Source organism: Pipistrellus hanaki (genome assembly GCF_964339955.1).
Source record: "Pipistrellus hanaki genome assembly, chromosome: 2".
Classification (NCBI taxonomy): domain Eukaryota; kingdom Metazoa; phylum Chordata; class Mammalia; order Chiroptera; family Vespertilionidae; genus Pipistrellus; species Pipistrellus hanaki.
Genome location: NC_140504.1, coordinates 62,135,365 through 62,156,909, shown reverse-complemented (window position 1 = coordinate 62,156,909; position 21,545 = coordinate 62,135,365). Strand labels below are relative to the sequence as shown.

The window sequence follows — 21,545 nt, the reverse complement described above, 5'->3', positions numbered from 1 at the left end:
GTGACGCAAGCCTCCCGGGACACGTGACGCGAGAAAGGCGGCGCTCGGGCGGAACCGGGTCGCGTCCCCCCGCCCTCCGGAAGCGTAACATGGAGCGCGCCTGCGCAATGGGCGGCAGGTCCGCGCGCGCTATCTCCCCGTCGGGTCCTTTATTGTGCTTTTTGTTTCGTAATAGGAGGTTCTGGGGCGGAGGCTTTTTCGCCTTTCTTTCCCTCCCTTAGGTTCCCTGCATATGGATCCTAAAAGCTGCTGCTGCTGCTGCTGAGCTGGGTCAGCTTTAGGATGTGAGCTCTTCCCCTGGAAGCTCTTCGAGGGAGGAACTGAGGTGACGAGGCGAAGCAGTGCGCGTGCGGACGAGGGGTGGGCGCGGCCGGAGAGATCCCTACTGCGCAGGTGTGGCGAGAGGTCTTCCGAGCCTTGCAGGAAAATCTGCTGTTCTCTTGTAGGAGAGGTGTCTGTCTGTCTGGCCTCCGTACTTTGCCCAGTCGAGCTGTCACTGGTGGCGTTTCAAACCCATAGCTCCCCAATCCCCCAGTGCGCTATCCCTACACGGGGAGGCTTTGTCCAAGTACCTGGCCTGGCGTTTAGTGTCAACATATGAAAGTGGAACCAGATAACCAAGGGGTTCATTCTGCCTGTCACTACCTGAGCCACTTAAGCAGAGATAGGATTGAATCATAGATGAGCGTTGTGTGTTTTTTGAGTGTGTGGTTTTTTTGTTTTTGTTTTGTTTTCTAATAATGCTGGCAGTATGGGAGAGTTAGCAGGTCTTCCACAAAAATCTGCTCTGCCCCTCCCCATAAGCCAGCTGCTTATATTGGGCAGAAGGGCAAAGATTAGGTGGGAAAGTAAGAAGTAACAGGCATGGGAAAGTGGGCAAGGTATTGTGGTTACACTCTACAGGCAGGGCTGGGGGTTGCAAACGACAGGTGCCTTGGAGACTAGATTGTTTCAGCCAAGAGGTTGTCAGTCTTTCCAGAATGATAGGCAGATCTTGGAAAAGGAGGATGAACTGCATTCCCATGTTCGCTCCCATGTCCCAGGGAGCACCACTCTCAGCCAGGCTAGACTGTGTTTCTCTAATCAGAGCAGAACCATCTCGGTTAACAGCATGATTAATATTTCTTATAATCGTAGCTAATCCCCAGTATTCTATTTCTGCCCTTAAAAAAAGGAGGGCCGGAGTGGCATTGATTTCTAAGTTCCTTCTTCCATAATGAGTTCAATATATAAGTTAACAGTAGTGTAATGAAATCTTTCCAAGAAAGCTTTTTCCTCCTAAGGAAGAGTTGCAACAGAGGGGAGAAATATAAATCTGAAATTCTCTTCTAAAGCAAAGTTGCTAATAAAAATGAAAGTTAAAGAATTGCTTTTCTGTAGAATTCTGCAGTCCCCAAGTGTCAGTTACTCGCTTGCTGCCTTTGGCAGCACATCTAATGTGGTTCTTGCGTTTTCTGTCTCTAGAGTTACCCCTCTATCAAATTTTTATTGTTTTCATTTGCTTTCTCCATAGTTTCTCTTGTACACTTGAACTTTCTTCTTTTGATAATAGCCATAGCCAGCAGGGTTACCCATGAAAATTTATTTTCTGTTTGTCACTCTTCAATGGTATTTGCATTATCCTTAATCTGCCAGTTGGATTGCTCATGAATTTATTCTTCTTTTAAAGGCAATTAGAAAACGGTGAAATGGAAAGCAAGTGCTGTGGTCATCCCAAGTTATGCTCCTTGTCAACAATGTATACATTCTTTCTAGGGGCCATATTTATTGCTTTAAGCTCAAGTCGCATCCTATTGGTAAAATATTCAGCCAATGAAGGTAAGTTAAGATTTGTAATATGGAACACTTACACTGTTCCATAATACGCATTCTTCTGTTTTTTGTTTTTTTGTGGGTAAAATGGGGATAATACCCTTTCAAGTATGTGGCTTCATGTGAATGATGAAGAGTGTTTAAATTGATTTTTTTAATCTTTATTTTTTTAGCAAGAAACATTTTTTATGCTTAGTGAAGTTTGTGTCAGTCAAGTACAGGATCCAACCCTTTACCGAACATACAATAACATTGCTTTAATCAACCAGTACATCTGGGCCTGTAGCAATATGAGGATATATTTGTTTGGTCACTTGGCATTTTTGATGTACCACCTTAGTTACTGCATCAATGTAACAATACAGATAATTAGCTCTGATAAATATGTTTCAAGAAATCTATTTTTTAATGTAATAATTTGTGTTTAAACTTACTTTAATTCCACAAAACTATATTGAGAACCTTTCCCGACTTACTGAGGACACATAAATTTATGAAACCATGACTTTTAATGGTGTTCTTGAGAAGTCTTTTATGTCTTGAGTCTCTATTTCAGTTGGCATTTATCTGCCAGGCCCTAGGCTAAGTATAGGTAGGGTTCAAAGTGCAGAGAACTTATGTACTTGTTTACATAGCCCAGTGGTTGGCAGACTCATTAGTCAACAGAGCCAAATATCAATAGTACAACGATTGAAATTTCTTTTGAGAGCCACATTTTTAAAACTTAAACTTCTTCTAATGCCACTTCTTCAAAATAGACTCACCCAGGCTGTGGTATTTTGTGGAAGAGCCACACTCAAGGGGCCAAAGAGCCGCATGTGGCATAGCCCATGGACACAGGCAATAGGGTGGTGAAGAACAAAGTGCATAAGACATAGTTCTCATGAACAGTTAGTTTATTAGGAGAGACATACATGTAAATACATTATGAAAATACAGTACAATAAATGCAGTTTTATACCAAAGATGAAGTTGTTTAGAGTAAGAAGTGGTATATTCTGTCTGGGAGACAATGATGTGGAGTGCAAAGGGATAAATAGATGCTTCCTTGATAAGGTGACAGTTGATCCACAAGAATATAAGGTGGTCAGGAGTATTCAAAACAGCCTGTAAAAATGAACAGAATCATATAAATGTAGGATTGATTGTGAGAAATATGTAGTTCAAAATTACTGAACAAAAAGTTTAAGGGCTTAGAGGAGAGAGGAAAGGAATACTTTTTCCAGAGAGAGAAGCAATGATCAGGTAGTTAAGGACTTTATATGCCAGGCTAAGGATCTGGGACTTTATTCTCACCTTAGAGTCTGGGGAATTAGGAGTACTTGGAGTATTATAAACTGAAGGGGAAAATGAAAAAGACTATTATGGTAACTGGATGGAATATGGACAAAAGGGGAAGAGACTGGAAGTGTAGTTAGGTGGTTATTGAAAATCGAGCTACAGGTGATGGAGACTAGCCAAGGCTTTGAAAGTAAAAACAGAAAAGAGAAGATAGATTCAAGAAATATTTTAAACATAGACAAGATAGGACTTGAAGAATATATTGAATGTGAAGACTAAAGAAGATTAAATACTGGATAGCTCCAAGTTTTCTCTTGGAAGTGCTAAGTGGATTAGTGATATTCTCAGCTGAGATGAAGACTATTAGGAGGAAGAATAGGTTGGGTAGAGTTCAGAGAGATTACAGAGTTTTAGCTTTGTATCTTCCATAAGACCAGTAGTTGTATACTTGCTCATTGCAATATCCTGCAGTATCTAGCACATCACACATGTGAAGGAAATGTAAATTAATGAATTAAATACAAGGTAGTTATTCATATGCGTATGCATATAATTAAATGTTCCAGAGTACAGATTTGGAGACATTAATATTAAATTGACCTTTAAACCCTAGAAGCAAAGGGCTCATTCAGGGTAACATGCAAAATGAGAAAACAGAGCCAAGGACAGAACTCCAAGAAATGCCAACATTTAACCATCCTACTCAGAAGGATGTTAAGAAGGAATTGTTAATGAGAACTAAATGCACATGAGTCATAAAAAGGAAAGAAACAAGTTTGAAGACCGGGGATTGCAACATCATATTAAGATAAGGAATAAAACATGCCCTTTGCAATTAGTAATATATATACTGAGTGGCAAGATTATTATGATCTCTGAACGCATAATAATCTGGCCACTCAGTGTGTGGGTGTAAAAAAAAAAAAAAATAATAACAAATAAATAAATATATATATATATATATATATATATATATATATATATATATAAATATATAAAATATATATATCTATATATCTATATCTACATCTATATATCTATCTATCTATCTATCTATCTATCTATATATATATATAGATATATATACACACATATATTAGAGGCCCGGTGCATGAATTCTTGCATGGGTGGGGTCTGGCCATCCTGGCCAGGGGAGGGCACATGGGCGGTTGGCTGGCCTGCTTGCTAGTCGAATTCTTGGTCTAGGGGACAATTTGCATATTAGACTTTTATTATATAGGATATATGGCCAGATTATTATGTGTTCAGGGATCATAATAGTCTAGCCACTCAGTGTGAGTGTGTGTGTGTGTGTGTGTACTTTTATATATATATAGTATATGTAAAAGGCTAACATGCAAAGTGTCCCCTTGGGAGTTTGACTGGGAGACTGTGAGTTTGATCGCTTGCTCTGACATGCCTTGATCACCAGTGGGTGGTGTGGAATGAAGGAAGGCCCAGCAGGCCCATTGGGTTGCCAGGAAGGACCGGCCACTCTGCATGCCTGTCTCCAGAGTCCCCCAGTCCCCTCAGCCCTCCTGCTACCCAGGGCACAGGTAACCAGGGCTGGCTGAGGCTTGCAATGCCAGCAGTGGCAGCAGCAGAGATGTGATGGGGGTGTTGCCTTTCCCTGATCTCTGGGTTGCCTCCTGCCCCTGAGGGCTCCCAGACTGTGAGAGGGCCAGGCTGACTGAGGGACACCCTCCTCCAGTGCATGAATTTTCATGCGCCAGGCCTCTGGTAAGAAAATAAGAACAAGAATGAATTGAAGAATAAGTTTTAAGAGTTGTGTTCTGAAACCTCCACCTAATCCTCTTCTTGTTTGTACATGTTTGCTGGTGTGTATCATGAGAGAGATCAATGCAAAGTATTGGAGGAAAATAGAGTTTGATTTCAGTCTAGCTTTGAGCTCAGAAAAGGGAAGAGGATATCTTTTAACTAGGCTTCAAATGATGGAAAGTTTAACATGCAAATAACTAAATTTATGTAACATTTATTAAGTGTCCACTAAGTGCAAAACACCATTAACTGCCAGGAATGTGAAGATGACTAGCATGGTCCCTTCCTTATGAGCAGATTACCTTCTAAAGGTAAGAGATAAACAAAAAATAACAACAATACAATGTGGTAAGGACTGTTAATAGAGGTTTGTAGGTAGTGGTACAGGATCAGAGATGAATAAGAAATGAGTTATGCTTAGGTTGAAAAGGTCAGGGGAAACCACAGGGAAAAGAAGAAGGGTGTTCTAGAGAGAATGTCAAGTTGGTGCTTTTCCTCTGTACTTGGCCAGTTTGTGTTTTTAATATGATGACCAAGGGAAACAAGGAAATGTTTTCAAAAGCAGGCAAAATCCATTCCTCAAAAGAGAACCTAATAATGTTTATGTTTGTCCTTGGCAAAATTATAGAGCAAGCTGTTTGTAAGCATTTGGAAAAGACAGTGGTAACCGCTAAGACCAAGGCATGCTAACCAAACGTCATTTCCTAATTAGATTGACTTATAAATTAGGACATAGCTTCCCAACTCATCAGTGGGTTCTTGAGTGTGACAGAGCATTTTCTCCCAGCCCTAGAGTAGCCAGAGCCCTGGAGCAGTTGCCTCTTGCCTCAAATAGCTTCCTTCTTTTACCCCAATGTACCATTTGTTCCAGAGTGCCAAACAAATATTATCTTTGTGTGCCATTTTATGAAACAGAGAGGAACACTTTTGACACCATGAGCTGAGTAATAATTCAGCCAGGTAAAGTCAACTGTTTGAGGAGTAAAGCCCCAAAGTATTAATCAATGGCCAGTTTTAAAAGGCAGTCTCTAATGCCATGCCACAAAGCTTTATTGCCCATAGCCCTAGCCTCAACATATTTATCAGCAACTTGGATGAAAACATAAGAGGTATATTTATCATATTCAAATGCTGAACAGGGTAGGGATAGATAAAAACAGTCAGTGAATTAAGAAACAATCCTAGCCGGTTTGGCTTAGTGGATAGAATGTTGGCCTGCGGACTGAGGGGTTTCGGGTTCGGTTCCAGCCAAGGGCACATGCCAGAGATGTAGGCTTGATCTCCAGTGGGGGACATGCAAGAGGCAGCCGATCAATGGTTCTCTCTCATCATTGATGTTTCTATTTCTCTCTCCCTCTTCCTTCCTCTCTGAAATAAATAAATACATATTTAAAAAAAAAAAGAGCAAAACCAATTGGATGAAGTTTAATATAACCAGCATTACAATTCAGCTTTTAAAAAACACCTCTAAATTATTATCTGTATATAAGCATTGTATAAAACAAAATTGATAATTAAACATTTCTGTTATATTTCAGAAAACAAATATGATTATCTTCCAACTACTGTGAATGTGTGCTCAGAACTAGTGAAGCTGGTTTTCTGTGTGCTTGTGTCATTCTGGGTTATAAAGAAAGGTGAGTCTTGAAGCAATACTATATATGTGTTAAAAATCATAGATCAAAAATTTTTATAAGTGGCAGGCAGGAACATTTTATTTCATTTAGCCCATTAAATTTATATATGTGGATGCTAAAATATAAATATAATTTTGATTATCTGTGTTATTCAGGTGAAGAAATGGGCTCAGAGAAAAATCTTTTTTTTTTTTTTTTTTTTTAATATATTTTGATTTTTAACAGAGAGAAAGGGAGAGAGATGGAGAGCTAGAAACGTTGATGAGAGAGAAACATCAACCAGCTGCCTCTTGCACACGCCCTACTGGGGATGTGCCTGCAACCAAGGTACATGCCCTTGACCGGAATCGAACCTGGGACCTTTTAGTCCGCAGACCGACGCTCTACCACTGAGCCAAACCGACTTCAGCTCAGAGAAAAGTCTTATGCAGTTAGGGGTAGGAGGGCAGAGCCAGGGCTCCACCCACGTTTTGTAGTGTCCTGTCCGTTGCTTTCCCTTGTAGCTTGTTCTTATAGTGGGTCATATAGTGAGTTAGTTATTATTCAAATTCAGGATTTTTTAAAATTACTCTCGTCTGACTTAGTATGTGAAACATTGCAAAGACATCCCTTTTCCATCAGCAAAGGTAGTATAGTGCATTGGAGTCAGGGACACTGTATTTAGGACAGATTATTTTAACTTTTCTGAACTCCAGTTTCATCAACTATCAAATAAGGAAATCAATTCTTATACAAATCAGAAGTATCTAACCTTTTGTGGCTCTTTAATATGTATTTATTCTTCACATGCATTTATTCTTCACTAGCCTTTGCTTTCTTTATTACTTTGATCTGCCTTCCCATATGAGGTAAATTGAATTTATTAAAGGGCTTGTACAAGAAGATGATTTGTCACACTCAAGGATTTCAGTCTGCAGTTTCCAGTTAGTGGAATATATCTCTTAACCTCATGAAATCCATTATTTACAGGACTTAAATTTAAATTTTATTTTATATTCTTTCTGTTACAGTACCGTCCAAAGTTTTTGAAAATCTAGAAATGGGACAATAATTCATACTAGAATTAGTAAAAGTTAATTTTTCTACTACCCTAAATATAATTTTTCACCTAAAAACTCCCTTTCCTGATCCCCCACTCAGGGAAAGAAGGAATAGGGTAAGGAATACCAGCATACAAGCCTGAAAGCTTGATTTTATTTCTTTCAATTTGTTGATCTCTTAGTTTTATGCTCTCAGAGTACTATGAGAAACACAAGAGTATCCTCAGTTGCCTTACTGATACTTATATTTCAAGTTAAAAGAAATTAGGACAATCAATAATCCTAAAGTGTTACTAATTGTCAGTGATGATACACAGTGGTGGGGTACAGAAAGCATGCAATGAAGTTCTGTATTGTCTTTGATTTTGTAAGGATAATAGTCATTTATGAAAGCAATTTCATAAAGCCTCTTTTAAAGAATTTTGTTATAAAGCAAATACAATTTACTGTCTATAAAAATATGGACATTCTCCTCAACATCATTTATTTATTGGTCTATTTCTTTCTTTAGAAAGTCATCAGAGTAGAAACTTGAAATGTGCTTCCTGGAAGGAGTTTTTTAATTTCATGAAGTGGTCCATTCCAGCCTTTCTTTATTTCCTGGATAATTTGATTGTCTTCTATGTCCTTTCCTATCTTCAACCTGTAAGTAAACATGATAAAGAAAATAGCATTGGGAAAACACAGAAAAAATGTCTTTCAGGGTTAATTTTTAAAAATCATTTCCCATGGCATTATTAGTTTCTCATTGCCCTCCCTAGCCTTCCAGAGGTTTGAACAGAATCATCTGAATATTTGACTTACCAATCTGCTTGCCAGATTCTATCACTTGTTAAAGTTTGCTGTATTAAACTGTGATGACTAGTCCATAGTTGCTCCCTGGCCAGTGAATATAGATCCATCTCTCTTTATGTAACCTTAACCAATCTGCCTGTTTTCTGAGCCATCCTCTAAAATTAATCTCAGCATCCAGGTCCTCCACAGAGACTTCACTTAGAAAAGTCTACATTTAGTACTCTGCTCTTTCTTACACCTGCATTAATGTAGTTTATACTAGAGGCCCAGTGCATGAATTGATGCACTGGGAGGGAGGAGGGACCATGGGAGTTTGGCCTGCAGGCCCCCATCTAGTTGTGTAAATGTGTTGAGGTAACGGAAGCAAAGGTCACAGACAGAGCGCCCCAAAACAGCCTGAACACCAGCTATGCTCTGAAATGGAATTACAGCTCTACTTTGCTGCCCACTCTCAGACAGCCTCACTCTCCCTGAGGTGGAGTTGCTGACAGACAGGTCATCTGTCCTACCTCAGCCACATCTTTTCTCGAGGCTTTGCCCTCAAGCTTGATAGGTAGCTGACTTCAGCCAATGGTGGTATACTGCCGTAGGAGTGCTAGCCAATCGGCATCTGGAAGCTTGAAAAGGCACAGGGCAGAGCTAAAAGTGGCTGACAGGACAGAAGGGTGAGCCCCCACACATGCAGTGGCAGAGGTAAGATGGCAGTGGTGCATTACTTTATGTCTTTGCAGTTAGGTTGCTGCCTTGCCCCTTCTGCCCCCTCCGGGCTGCTACTCTGTCACGATCAGCATCAGGGTCACTCTTCTCCTACAGGCTTTCTGGACTCAGATTCTCTGTTGCCCAGAGCCTTAGCCACAGGGAGGGACCAGCCAGGGAAGGGACCGTGGAAGGTTGGCTGTGGGAGTGTACTGACCACCAGGGGGCAGCTCTTGTGTTGAGCGTTTGCCCCCTGTTGGTCAGTGCGTATCATAGCGACTGTCCATTAGTCACAATGGTCACATTGGCTTTTATATATATAGATATACTTTTGGTATGATTTTATTTTTATTAGTCCTCTCTTTAACCAACAAGTACTTTAAGGGTAGAGATTGTATCCTTTTGACTCTAAAACACTATAACTGATAATATTAGGAATATTTCTTATCACTATCAGCATTCTCCAGGCCAATTTAGAGAACCATTAATAATCAAACTTAAAATTTGGTCTCCTGCTCTTCTCTATTACTCAGTTTAGGTCATGTGTCTGTGTTCTCCTAATGTTTTATAAAATTAAGATTTCTGTTGCCATTGTTGCCAAAATGTATTACAAGTTGTAAAGAATAAGTTCGGGGATTTCTATCATAAATAGTATTTTTATTGGTTCTAGTCTTCTATGTGAAGTCTCTTAAATATAGCCAAATTAGTTCATGAGTGGGATGAAAAAGAGGGATCAATAGAACACAGTGGTAGAAAACAGGAGTTTGATTCTTTTGCACAATTTAGAAGCTGTGTAACTAGGCAAGCCCCAACTGCTCTAAGAGTCAGTTGCCCATCTGTAAAAGAGAATAATGTTATCACACCACCTGTGCTGAGTAATCACCTGAAGTTCTTTTCAGCTCTGTGATCCATATTGTTGTTATTACTAAGTGTCTATTTCATCAAAACTGTGTCCTCTCCTGAATTCTTGCTTCCACTTTCTCAGATCTGAGAATTCCTGTACCCAAAGACATAATTATTCACATTCAATAAGTATATATTTGTTGTATTTTATTTGTCTCCAATAGATTAGGTTCTTAAATTTATATCCATTCTCTGCATCCCTAGTACCAAAGTAAGATTATAATTTCCTGTTTTTTTCTTCCAAGTTACATCATTGCTCTTCCTTCCTGATTGTGTAAAACCACAAATATTACAAAATAAATCACATGGCATATTCTGTGCATTGCTGTGCCCAAGTCTAATTGGGAAGAATTAAATAGAGATGAATGGAAGTTTGGGAGCAAAGAGTTCTTGAGATTTGTTTATTCTGTGCTATTGCAAAGGAGGAGTTTTCAGAATTCATCAGGCCAGCCAGGAAGCTTGGTTAGTGCATTTGCACTGCTGTTATTGTGACTGATCAGAGCCACCACTTCCCCACTCTTACCAGCCAGTTTCTTCATCTCCTCTTAACTAGGGGTTCACAACCATTTGTCTATAGAGAAGGACACCGAGAAAACAAAATAGTCCCATAAAAATTCAATAGAACAACAATGTTATGTTCTTGGAATTTTTGTTAATTGTTATTGGATTTACTCTTATTTCTTTAATTCAGCTTCATATTAGCTGGTTATAAAAGATTATTGATACTCTGGTGTTTAATCATTTTAAAGTGACAGCAAGGAGGAAGTCAGGGTGAACTAAATCAGTAGGATTTGTTTTTTAAAATTATTAGCCCTTTGCACTCCGAACCATTCTGGACATTGGCTACCAGCTACTCGACGCTACTTTGCGGCGGACTGCGTTGAAATAACTCAATTCCCCGTAATCACTAATAAACTGCAATGTCCCCTGAGAGGGGACATCCGAGTGATATGCTAGAATTCCGATGTCCCCTGAGAGGGGACAGCGGAGTGCAAAGGGTTAATATTGTTAGATCCAATTATAAGGGGCAGTGATAAAATTTCATACTTTCTTGGCCAAAATGTGTACATGTTCAGATTAATAGTCTCATGAGAAATGTGGTTGAATTTACAAAAAGAGACCTTTATGAAATTTGGCTAACACATTTTTAAGTTTTTAAAACAATGTGAATAAATCCAAAGGATTGTTAGATATGAGTTTGGTAGTTAATCATTGGTATTGGGTCATTGTAGTTCAACCAGGAAAATGGATTCAGTTCCTACAACAGGTATGATGCTTAAAAATCTGAATCCCAATTATCTTAATGTGTAAATGGGCCTAACAGATTCTGTCTTTTCTCTATCCATAGAAACAGTATTAAAAGTCTATAAAGCACTCTGAGAACTTTAAAAAGTATGCTTTAGAAGCATGGTAACTGTTATTTCAGACCCAAACCTTTAGAATTTATAAGTATTTCTAAATCTGCACATACAGATTATTTACACAGGCATTTTCTGAATTTAAACACATTTGAAAGCCTGTACAATAATTTGATCATATCTGCATAAATTTAACAAGCAATAAAAATGGAATTTAATCCTGTAGTGAAATAGCTGCCCTAATAACCCCTCTAGTTTTTGACCAAAAAGCTTTTCTTGTCAGGTGAGCCACCGAGCTGGGAGATTTCTGAGGTTAGTACTTATTTGGATTGTAACTCTATATCTCTTCTTTCTTTCTAGGCCATGGCTGTTATCTTCTCGAATTTTAGCATTATAACAACGGCTCTTCTATTCAGGATAGTATTGAAGTAAGTAACTTGTTGTGAAAGCATATGTGGTATTTTAAAACGGCACCGCCTTGTTTCAGGTGATATACCCAGAGCACTGAACCCTCCGGTTCCCAAGGCCAGGATTTTATTCTTAACTGGAGGTCTGGAGCATGAATTCGTGCACAGGTGGGGTACCTCCTGGTGGCCTGTGGGGATCGTGCCCCAACTCACATCCCAGGCTTGCACCCCCAGCCTCACAGCCCCACCTGGCACCCAGTTGTGGCCTGGCACTGTCCCCTCACCTGTTCCACTATCCTGCCTACAGGGCAATCAGTCAGGGCCACCTCCCCCACTTCTCCCCTGCTGGCCACCCTCTGTGGGGCAATCAGCCCCCACTCGCACCTGCTTTAGCCTGGTGCTGTCTGCTCACCACCTCCTCTATCCCACCGAGGTCCCGCTCTCATCAGGGCTGGCAGCACCTCCACTGCTGCCCACTGCCAACGCTGCATTGCCAATACCCGCCATGTTCTGCACCACCCCCTGGTGGTCAGCACACATCAGCAAGTGGTCCAACTCCTGGTCAAACAATTTGCATAGTAGGCTTTTATTATATAGGATTGGCTCTGTGTGTTGGCAAGTTGCTTAACCCACCTAGAAAACAGCTCCACTGCTAGCCTGTCTGAATCCTCTGTAATTCCATGTTTCAAATGTTTTTTTCCTAGCATCTCAAAAAAAAGATAATCGATGAGGTTATGAGTATTTTAATTTTAAGTGCCAGATTTTCAACAAATAATTCCTGAGATGTTTCATGGAGGAAGATGCATGATAGGATTGGCTCAGTGGAAAGATAAAAACTTTACCATATGGTCTGAGTCATTGGATTAATGCTGTGTTGAGCACATTAGTTGAAAAGGAAAGAAGATGCAATCTAATGAAAGAAACAAGGGATTTCAAGGCATTTATTACTCCCCATTACTAGAAAGGAGTTGTGATACCTTACAATAAACACATATATACCATACACAGGGCAATTGCAGGAAAAAAAGAAAGGTCACAAGGAATGTAGAGAAGGAAAAGTAATTCAGAGGACCGGCAAGAGGCTTTGAAACAAAGGTGGTAGTTATTCCAACTTTAGTTTGTTCAGATTTCCAGAAGGCTCGTGGTGGTCAACTGCCATCATGTTAGCTGAAACTTAAATTAACTGGTTTGTCCTCATCTAAATTTTAAGAGACAAATCAATAGGGCCTGGGAGTAAAAAATCAGATCTCATTGCAATGAATTCCTATGTAAAGCAAAATTTTTTCAACTGCTGGTTTATATCCAACAATATTATTAAGTATAACATTATAATTATAACTCTATACATATATAATATTTTGGTACCATCAAAAGAGTTTAAAAAGGAATATTGGTCAAATTCTGTTACAACTCCTTTCAATTCTTTGGAATGCTTTGTGATAGAATCTGACCCATATCTGTGGCCCAAGAACTTGACCAAGCTCACATAGTTTGTTCTTCACTAATTAATTCAATGGAGGGACATTTGGTTTCTCCCTGATCAGACAGTAAAATCACCCATAATATGTCTATTGTCTGTGGACACTGGAAGTCCTTTGACATTAGTTTAAAAGAAGCCTCCAGCATAACTCAGGGTTTTATTTTTGAACTTAAAAATGTGCTTTTGAAATTGGGCTAAGAAGTGATTTTGAAGCAGATATTTGAGTGAGTAAGGAAAAGCAGAGGGTGGTTGAGTTAATTTTGTTTTTCCAAGTGATGTTCAGGCCATGTCCTCTCGCACCCTTAACTGGAGTCAGAGGATTGTTAGAACTGCTGGCAGCCAGTTCCAGAGCAAGAGACAAAAATGGTCTTTGCCTTTGACACAAAGCTCTGTGTCATTGCAAAGTTGCTGTTGTTCAAATGACTTTATATTCCTGGACCCACCTTTCCTGTCTGTGTCAATTTCTGTTACATTTTCACACCTCATTAAACTGTGGAACTGTTGCGATCAGAGGAAGTAGCTGGACCCCTAAGATTATCTCACTAAGACTACTGAGTGTTCATTTTTTGTCTTTTGAAACAACTCAGGGAAAGGAAATTGGAGCAAAGATGAATTCTTTGAAAATAGCTCTTTGCTGACTCACCAAAGTTGTATAAAAATGACTCCTGCGATCTACTCTGTTACCTGTCTACATGCGGGATGCACTGTTCTTTTGGTGTGACCCTTTCCTTCCAGAGACAATTTATAAAAGTAACCATAAGGCTCAAGTTTAAAAATCTTAACAGCTTTGCCCTTTTGAGTATATAATCATGAAATATTAATAACTGGATTCTGTAAGCATCACCTCTTAGATCACATCCTCATTTTATTGAAAAAATATGCTCTGGGGATATAAAGTGACACCCAAATCACACAGCCCAAACTTGTGTTTCAACTTGTTATTTTCTAGCTGCTTCATTTATCTTTATAACTCTGGAGAGAGCAAGTGCCTTTAGCATACCTGCTTGAGAGTGTGAATTCTTGTGCACAATCCTAATCTTCAGTGCCTGTACCCTCCCTGGGTTTTGTCCATGTGGAAGTGTTGTTATAAACAAGAGTTGGCTATTAAGTCATATAATTGACATATGACATTAGTTTCAAGTGTACAACATACAGATTATCTATACCAGTGGTCGGCAAACTGCAGCTCAAGAGCCACATGTGTCTCTTTGACCCCTTGAGTGTGGCTCTTCCACAAAATACCATGTGTTGGCGCACACGTACATTGCAATTGAAACTACGTGGTCCATGTGCAAAAGTCGGTTTTTGGCTCTCAAAAGTAATTTCAGTCGTCATACTGTTGATATTTGGCTCTGTTGACTAATGAGTTTGCCAACCATTGATCTATCTATAAAGGCTAATATGCAAATTAGTCAAGATGCCCTCACAGTAATGACTGAACAGCATGCTGTTTGGGGCATCTATACTAATAAAAGGTAATATGAAAATTGGTCAGGACACCCTCACACTAACAACCGAACAGCAGGCCATGATCATTACTGATTGGTCAGTGTCAGGACAGGGGAAAAAAAAAAAAGAATATAAGGATATAAGGCTACACTAGTAGGAAAAAATAAGTCTGGTGATTAATGCAAGAATTATTTGAAAAAATTCAAAAGTGGAAAAAGGAAAAATATTGCTATCCGAATGTCTTATTGTCTTTTCTAGAAAAACCCCATTTAATAGATAGATTTGTTCTTTGAAGTATAGAAGACATTGGTTCAAAGTTGAAACTGGCGGCAGGTCTCAAAGCCTTACTGGTTTGCTCTTAAAGCTTGACAAAGCTGAATAAACTTGTTTGTTTAGGTTTTAGTAAATAATTTCCACATGAACATTGAAATTTGGGGGAGGGAGGGCAAAAGATAACTAAGACCGGCACTTATGTTCACCTAAAGAATGTATATGTGTCTTTGATTTCTTTAAAGGGAAGCTATGGAAAAAAAATATTTAAAAACACATCTTGAAACATGATGAATGTCTTAGAAGTCATGGTAAAGTTTACTCTCTGAATCAGCAGAGAAATAAAAGTACAGCTCAGTAGACAAGCCTTTCTCCAAAACCATTCACTTGATAAATCTTTTTATAATTTCTCATTATAAATCTGCCCCTGGTTGCTCTATTTGTGCTACTAAGAAACATGCTATATATAGCTTTTTGTAAAAACAATTATGTAAATCTTTCCACTTAATTATTTTCATGTTCTGCCTTGGTTTACTACCACCAAATATGGTAGTAAATGCCCTGACATAATTTTGATTTAATTGTTGACTTTCCCCTCAATTAGTTGAGGGGCAACTCAAAGAAAGGAATTATTTTTAAAAAATACATGCTTTAAACAATTTAACTTAAGATATGTAATGTTCATTCTTTTGATTGAAGGCTAAAGTCTTTCCTTTGTAATTGGCATTCTTTGGCTTCTTTGTTGGTTGAACCTATATTTGTTATTTCTGGTTTTAGTTTGTTTAAAGTTGAGCAAGTTCTTAAAAGTACTTTTAAAGTAGATTCTTCTAGATTTTTATTATTTATTACCTAATTACAAAATAGCTCAGCTATGCCTAAAGCACAGATAGTTTTCTTATCTTGCGATTTCCCTTTAATTTTCTTAAAGCATTCAACTTAGTTTTCATAAAAACAGCAGTTCTTTTCTTTACTCATAGTTTATCATTTATGTAACCATTAAAATATGTCATTACAATAATGAGGTCACCTGGCAAAAAAATGCGTTTAAAAATAGACCTTATGAGCGAACAGTTCCCTGGAAACAGAGGCCCTCAGGTAGAGCATTCCTCTGGCTGCAAGTGTTCAACTTTGAGCATCAGTCTGGATGTTTTACTGGGGCAGTGGAGAGATGAGTTGAGTTTCTACTAAAGTGCATCTACTAAATTGAGGAGCAAACTTTTCATAAACAAATCAGTCATCGCTTGTACTAGTAAGAGCACAAATTCTCAGCTGACTTTACAGGGTAAGTTATTAAGTGTTATTTTATTTGCTGAAAACCTATTTTCAGCCTAAACCGTAATCATTTTCATCTTCCCAAGGAAGTTACCTTGAATGAGTAATTATTTGCAGTAAGTACTATTTAGCTTGTTTAGGGCTTTGTTTCCTTAGATTCTTTTTTCTTAAAGTCAGTTTTAGTGCAAAATCTATAGCTATCAGAATTGAAAACTTCTAAAGGAACTGTAGATCATTGCCTCATTTTTCTTTTCTTTTTTAACTTTATTTTTATTGTTGACACTTTACAGATATCCCCAATTTTCCCACCTCGACCCAGCCCCGACACCCCTTCCCTCTGGCACCCACCACACTGTTGTTTGTGTCTATGGCTATGCATTTATGTCCTTTGACTTCTTAGTTTCTTTCATCAGCTTTGTTATACATCATCTGTTTTAATATACAGTTTGGTAATAATATTTTTTTTAAAATAAATTGAGCACCTATTTTTTTATCCTGTATTTTCTTTTTCCATTTGATTTACTTTCTACAGCTTAATGCATACCAGCTGCATCTTCAGAAATATGTGTGGCTAGTTCAGTTTCTGGCCTCATTGCATAGAGCTATATTAGCCTCATCACTAAGTGCTTGATCTGGTTATTTGAGAGTATATACACAAGAAGACATGATCGTGTACTGCTAGCTTGTCTAGTCTGTGTACTTAGCAGTTTTATATCATGAAGCTCTATGAAAACATTGGTGAAATCAGGCACATCTTCATATATACACACTTTGAATAATTATAAAGGGAGTGTTTATTAAAATACATTTCATTTTCAAAATGCAATATCTATGGACACTGTGTGTATACATATAGAGATAGATAGACACCAGAGGCCCAGTGCACGAAATTTGTGCACTGGGGTGGAGGATCCTCAGCCTGGCCTGTGCCCTCTTCCAGTCCAGGAGCCTTCAGGGGATATTTGACTGATGGCTTAGGCTCGCTCCCTCGGCAAGTGGGCCTAAGCCAGCAATCAGACATCCTGAGCGCTGCCACAGAGATGGGAGAGGCTGCCACCACTGCTGCTTTGCTCACCAGCCATGAGCCCAGCTTCTGGCTGAGTGGTGCTCCTGCTGTGGGAGCGCACTGACCACCAGAGGTCAGATCCTGCATTGGGCTGAAACTGGCTCTCCAACATCCCCTGAGGGGTCCTGGACTGCAAGAGGGCACAGGCCAGGCCAAGGGACCCCACCAGTGAATGATTGGGTCTGAGGAGGGACCGTGGGAGGGCTCCAGAGTGTGTCTGTTCTGTCTCACTCAGTCTCGATTGGCCAGACCCCAGCAGCAAGCTAACCTATTGGTCAATTGTCTTCCCCTTGGTGGTCAGTGCATGTCATAGCAAGCAGTTGAGCTGCCTTAGCGTATCATTAGCATATTACACTTTGGTTGAATGGATAATTGGATGACTGGACACCTAGCATATTAGGCTTTTATTATATAGGATTGATATAGATATAGATATAGATATATTGTAGATATAGATATAGATATCATGAGCACTCTGAGATACATTGGTCCAGAAGGAAGACATACAAACCATGGCTCAGATCTCCTCCTTGCCCTTTCATAAATGTATGATCTTAAGGAAGTTGAAGTCAGTTAACTTCTCAGAATATTCATTGTTTCTTCCTGTAAGGACATTGCTTAACCCATGGTCGGTGCTCAATGATGCTTCAAAATTCTTATAACTTCTAGTTCCTACGTGTTACTTTACACTTCTGCCTTTGCTTTTGTTATTCTCTTGTTTCCCCACTCTGGTTTCCCTCTAATTCATCTGACTAATCCTAATCCATCTTCAAACTTGAAGATGTTCTTCCCCCCCAGAGGCCAACCTGAATCAGTTACTCTTTATTTATTCAACATTGTACATTCTTGTTGCCTTTGCATAGACTTATCCCTCTGCCTGGATATACGCCAACTCCTTTCTCACATGGCAAATTTAGTTATTTTTCATCTTCCCACTCAAGTGTCATTTTTCTTTAAAGCAATAGCTGACTGATTCTGATATAGACTCAAATGTTCCTTCCTCAATGTACCCCTGGTGTTCTGTGTATCACTAGTCACACATTATATTGTCATCGTTTAGTTTCATGGCTCTTTACCTTTTAAAAGTATAAATTACTCAAGGGTGGACATAAAGGTTTTATCTTCCCAGGGTGCCTGCCACATAGGTGCTTACTAAATGTCTTTTAAACTAAATGAATCCATAAAACAGAATAACATTGTATGCCTTTAATATATCACAAGTTTGTTGTTAGGCAAAGTAATGAATTGTTAAGACTTTGTAAAATTAAATACTAAAAATACATTTTCCTTGCCTTACCAGGCAGTGGTTTGCTATACAATGCTTTATGATTAAGTCATGGATCTGGGAGCCAGCTTCCTTACATCTTTTTTGGATCGTGGATACCTTTGAAATTTGACAGAATTTGAAAGGTCTTCTAGGGCTGGGGGAGGCTAAGAATTCACCTAGATAGAGCATTTGCAACATTGCAGAGACACATATATCTAAATTTTATTACATTCTGGTTCATGAAAACTAGGTTGAGACTCTCTTTTACAGTATATTATATACTAAGTTAAAAAGTTATTGTTCTAAAGATTCAAGATAGGTGTGGAGGTAAAAAGGAGGCTTAGTTAAACCTCTAGGCTCAAAAGAAACTTAAAATGAAGCAGAATAATTGAAGGGTCTTAAGGGATGTTTATTATGAAAGTGAATTAAAATAATCAATTTTAAGAAGCAGAGACACTAACTTGAATTGTGGGAAATTCTGACAAAAACTGAGTACAGTTTATTCAACCAAGTACTCAAGTGTCTGAGTTTTCAGCAGAAACAGTTGATATGGGAGGGGGCAAAAACCCTGTAGTAAAATCTTATTTTTCCTCTTTGAACAGGAGACATCTAAGCTGGATACAGTGGGCTTCCCTCCTCATTCTATTTTTGTGTATTGTGGCCCTCACTGCTGGGACCAAAACATCGCAGCATAACCTAGCAGGACATGGATTTCACCACGACGCCTTTTTCAGCCCATCCAATTCCTGCCTTGTTTTCAGAAGTGAGTGTCTCAGAAAAGAAAATTGCACAGCGAAAGAGTGGACTTTTTCTGACTCTAAGTGGAACGCCACAGTCAGGGTTTTCAGTCACTTTCGTCTCGGCTTAGGCCATGTCCTTATCATAGTCCAGTGTTTTACTTCTTCAATGGCCAATATCTATAGTGAAAAGATACTGAAGGAGGGGAAGCAGCTCACTGAAAACATCTTCATACAGAACAGCAAACTCTATTTCTTTGGCATTCTTTTTAATGGGCTGACCCTGGGCCTTCAGAGCAGTAACCGTGATCAGATTAAGAACTGTGGGTTTTTCTATGGCCACAATGCATTTTCAATAGCCCTTATTTTTATAACTGCATTCCAGGGCCTCTCGGTGGCTTTTATTCTGAAGTTTTTGGATAACATGTTCCATGTGTTGATGGCCCAGGTCACCACCGTCATTATCACAACAGTGTCTGTCCTGGTCTTTGACTTCAAGCCCTCTTTGGAGTTTTTCTTAGAAGCCCCATCAGCACTTCTGGCGGTATTTATTTATAATGCCAGCAAGTCCCAAGATATGGACTATCGACCTAGGCAAGAAAGATTCCGAGATCTAAGTGGCCATCTTTGGGAGCGCTCCAGTGGGGTAAGTTTGTAAAGATACTGCTTTTTGTCTGTCCTTCTGAATTCAAAGCATGATAATGCAAGAATAGAAATAGGATCAGTGCTGATTTATCAAAGGATGTATCAAATCTCTTGACTTTAAAAAAATTATTGGACAAACATTTTTTAGTCTCTATGTGAGCGCAAGGGCTCATGATGATGCTGTCACAGGTCTAGAAAAAATATAGATCACACCCTCAAGAACCTTATGTACTAGATGTATTAGAATATTATAGAGTCTCAGAACTGGAAGGTTCCTCACAGATTACCTTGTACAGTTTCCCTAATTTTACAAGGGAAGAAGCAAACGCAGGCTAAATGCGATACTAAGTGAAAGAACTGGTACTAAACCCATGAGGTCTGACTCCTCCTTCATTACTCTTTCCACTCCACCATTGTTGAGGGAATAAGCCTTCTTCATAAGAAAAGTTCAACATTAGTAAGTCTTACTAAATAAAAGTAGAAAACCTGGTTCCTTAATTTTCCCTGTAGTTTTTCATAAACCACCCTGTACCAGATAGGCAGACATTACTTATCTCACTAGGGCGGGGATTTTCAAAAGGAACCTATAAGAGAAAAAAATTTCTAGAAAAATACTTGTGCAATTATTCTGAGTATTATTTTACCAGTTGCTTATTGTTTTGGGAGGGTCTGTCAGTCATGTTATTAGCAAATTATTAATAATAATCTTTTGGAGACTCAAGGAGTTAAATATTTGTTATAAGTAAAAGATGAAATAGACTCATCAATCTTGTTTTAAATTTACAATTTTCATGAATACTAAATATGAAATACTTATTCCTGACAAAGAATGAAAAAATTAATATCTCTTATTTGAGTTCATGGTGGTGCTTTCTTCAGTATTGCCTCTGAAGTGGTGATACAACAGGTTATCCAGATGAAAAAATTAAAATCACCCAAATGCCCTGATATCATCCAGATATAGATTCAGAAGTCATGTGTCCTTTTCCAGTGATCTGGTAACATTGTTTGCTGTACTTTTTAGGGAAAAGAATATCAATTTAGGTTACAAGGCCTAGTTTTATCTTTCTCCAATCTTGTCATTTGCCTTCAAGACCAGCAGAGGGTGCTCCAATTATGCTAAGATTACTGAAATTCAAGTACTGAACTTTATTTCAGTTTTTCATTGTCTATTATATATCTATAATTAACTTTCCAAGAACTTTAGTATTTATTTAGCTTCCTTTGACCATATTATATGAAATAAAATCCGTGATTTCTGAGTGAGCTTTCTCCTTGGTAATCATTAAAAACACTACATGTCTAGTTTTGTTTTAATTAATCACTGATTTTTATGGGTGTGTTGTTTTTTTTAGGATGGAGAAGAATTGGAAAGACTTACCAAACCCAAGAATGCCATTGAGTCAGATGAAGATACTTTCTAATTGGTACTCAAATAGGTGGCAGGTCTCACAACCTTGTTTTCACATTTTCTGCATGTGTAATATTTATCTTTTCACTTTGATAAAACAAGAATATTTCCAAAGTATAATGCTCTTTGCATATCTCTAACTACTCCCTAAACAGTTTTTTTTCCAAGTCTTAGAGTACTCAAAGGCCAGAAAGGTCTAAGGAACTGACATGAGAGTAATAGTATGGAAACTGCATTAAT

At 38.6% G+C, this 21,545-nt stretch overlaps 1 protein-coding gene across 6 annotated transcripts; it reads left to right on the top strand.

The window, feature by feature from the left end:
* Positions 1-26: 26 nt before the first annotated feature.
* On the top strand, positions 27-21,321 carry SLC35A5 (solute carrier family 35 member A5). Of its 6 annotated transcripts, none has more exons than XM_084874047.1 (8): positions 77-325; positions 1,670-1,818; positions 5,095-5,183; positions 6,411-6,509; positions 8,061-8,194; positions 11,662-11,729; positions 19,115-19,895; positions 21,250-21,321. In XM_084874047.1, the coding sequence occupies exons 3-8, from the start codon at positions 5,162-5,164 to the stop codon at positions 21,316-21,318; spliced, it is 1,173 nt and encodes a 390-aa protein (XP_084730173.1). In that variant the 5' UTR covers positions 77-325; positions 1,670-1,818; positions 5,095-5,161; the 3' UTR covers positions 21,319-21,321. The 6 variants fall into 6 exon arrangements, 4 of the variants coding, with proteins under 4 accessions (XP_084730171.1, XP_084730173.1, XP_084730170.1 ...); XR_014794124.1 differs by lacking the exon at positions 5,095-5,183 and having other exon boundaries at positions 81-325; positions 19,115-19,275; positions 19,635-19,895; XR_014794125.1 differs by lacking the exon at positions 5,095-5,183 and having other exon boundaries at positions 81-393; positions 19,115-19,275; positions 19,635-19,895.
* The last annotated feature ends 224 nt before the right edge of the window (positions 21,322-21,545 follow it).

Coding starts and splice junctions, on each gene's coding strand:
- SLC35A5 (XM_084874045.1), top strand. CDS start 1,689: ATGGAAAGCAAGTGCTGTGGTCATCCCAAGTTATGCTCCTTGTCAACA. Junction 8,195..11,661: donor TCCTTTCCTATCTTCAACCT/GTAAGTAAACAT, acceptor CTTTCTTTCTAG/GCCATGGCTGTTATCTTCTC. Junction 11,730..19,114: donor CTATTCAGGATAGTATTGAA/GTAAGTAACTTG, acceptor CTCTTTGAACAG/GAGACATCTAAGCTGGATAC.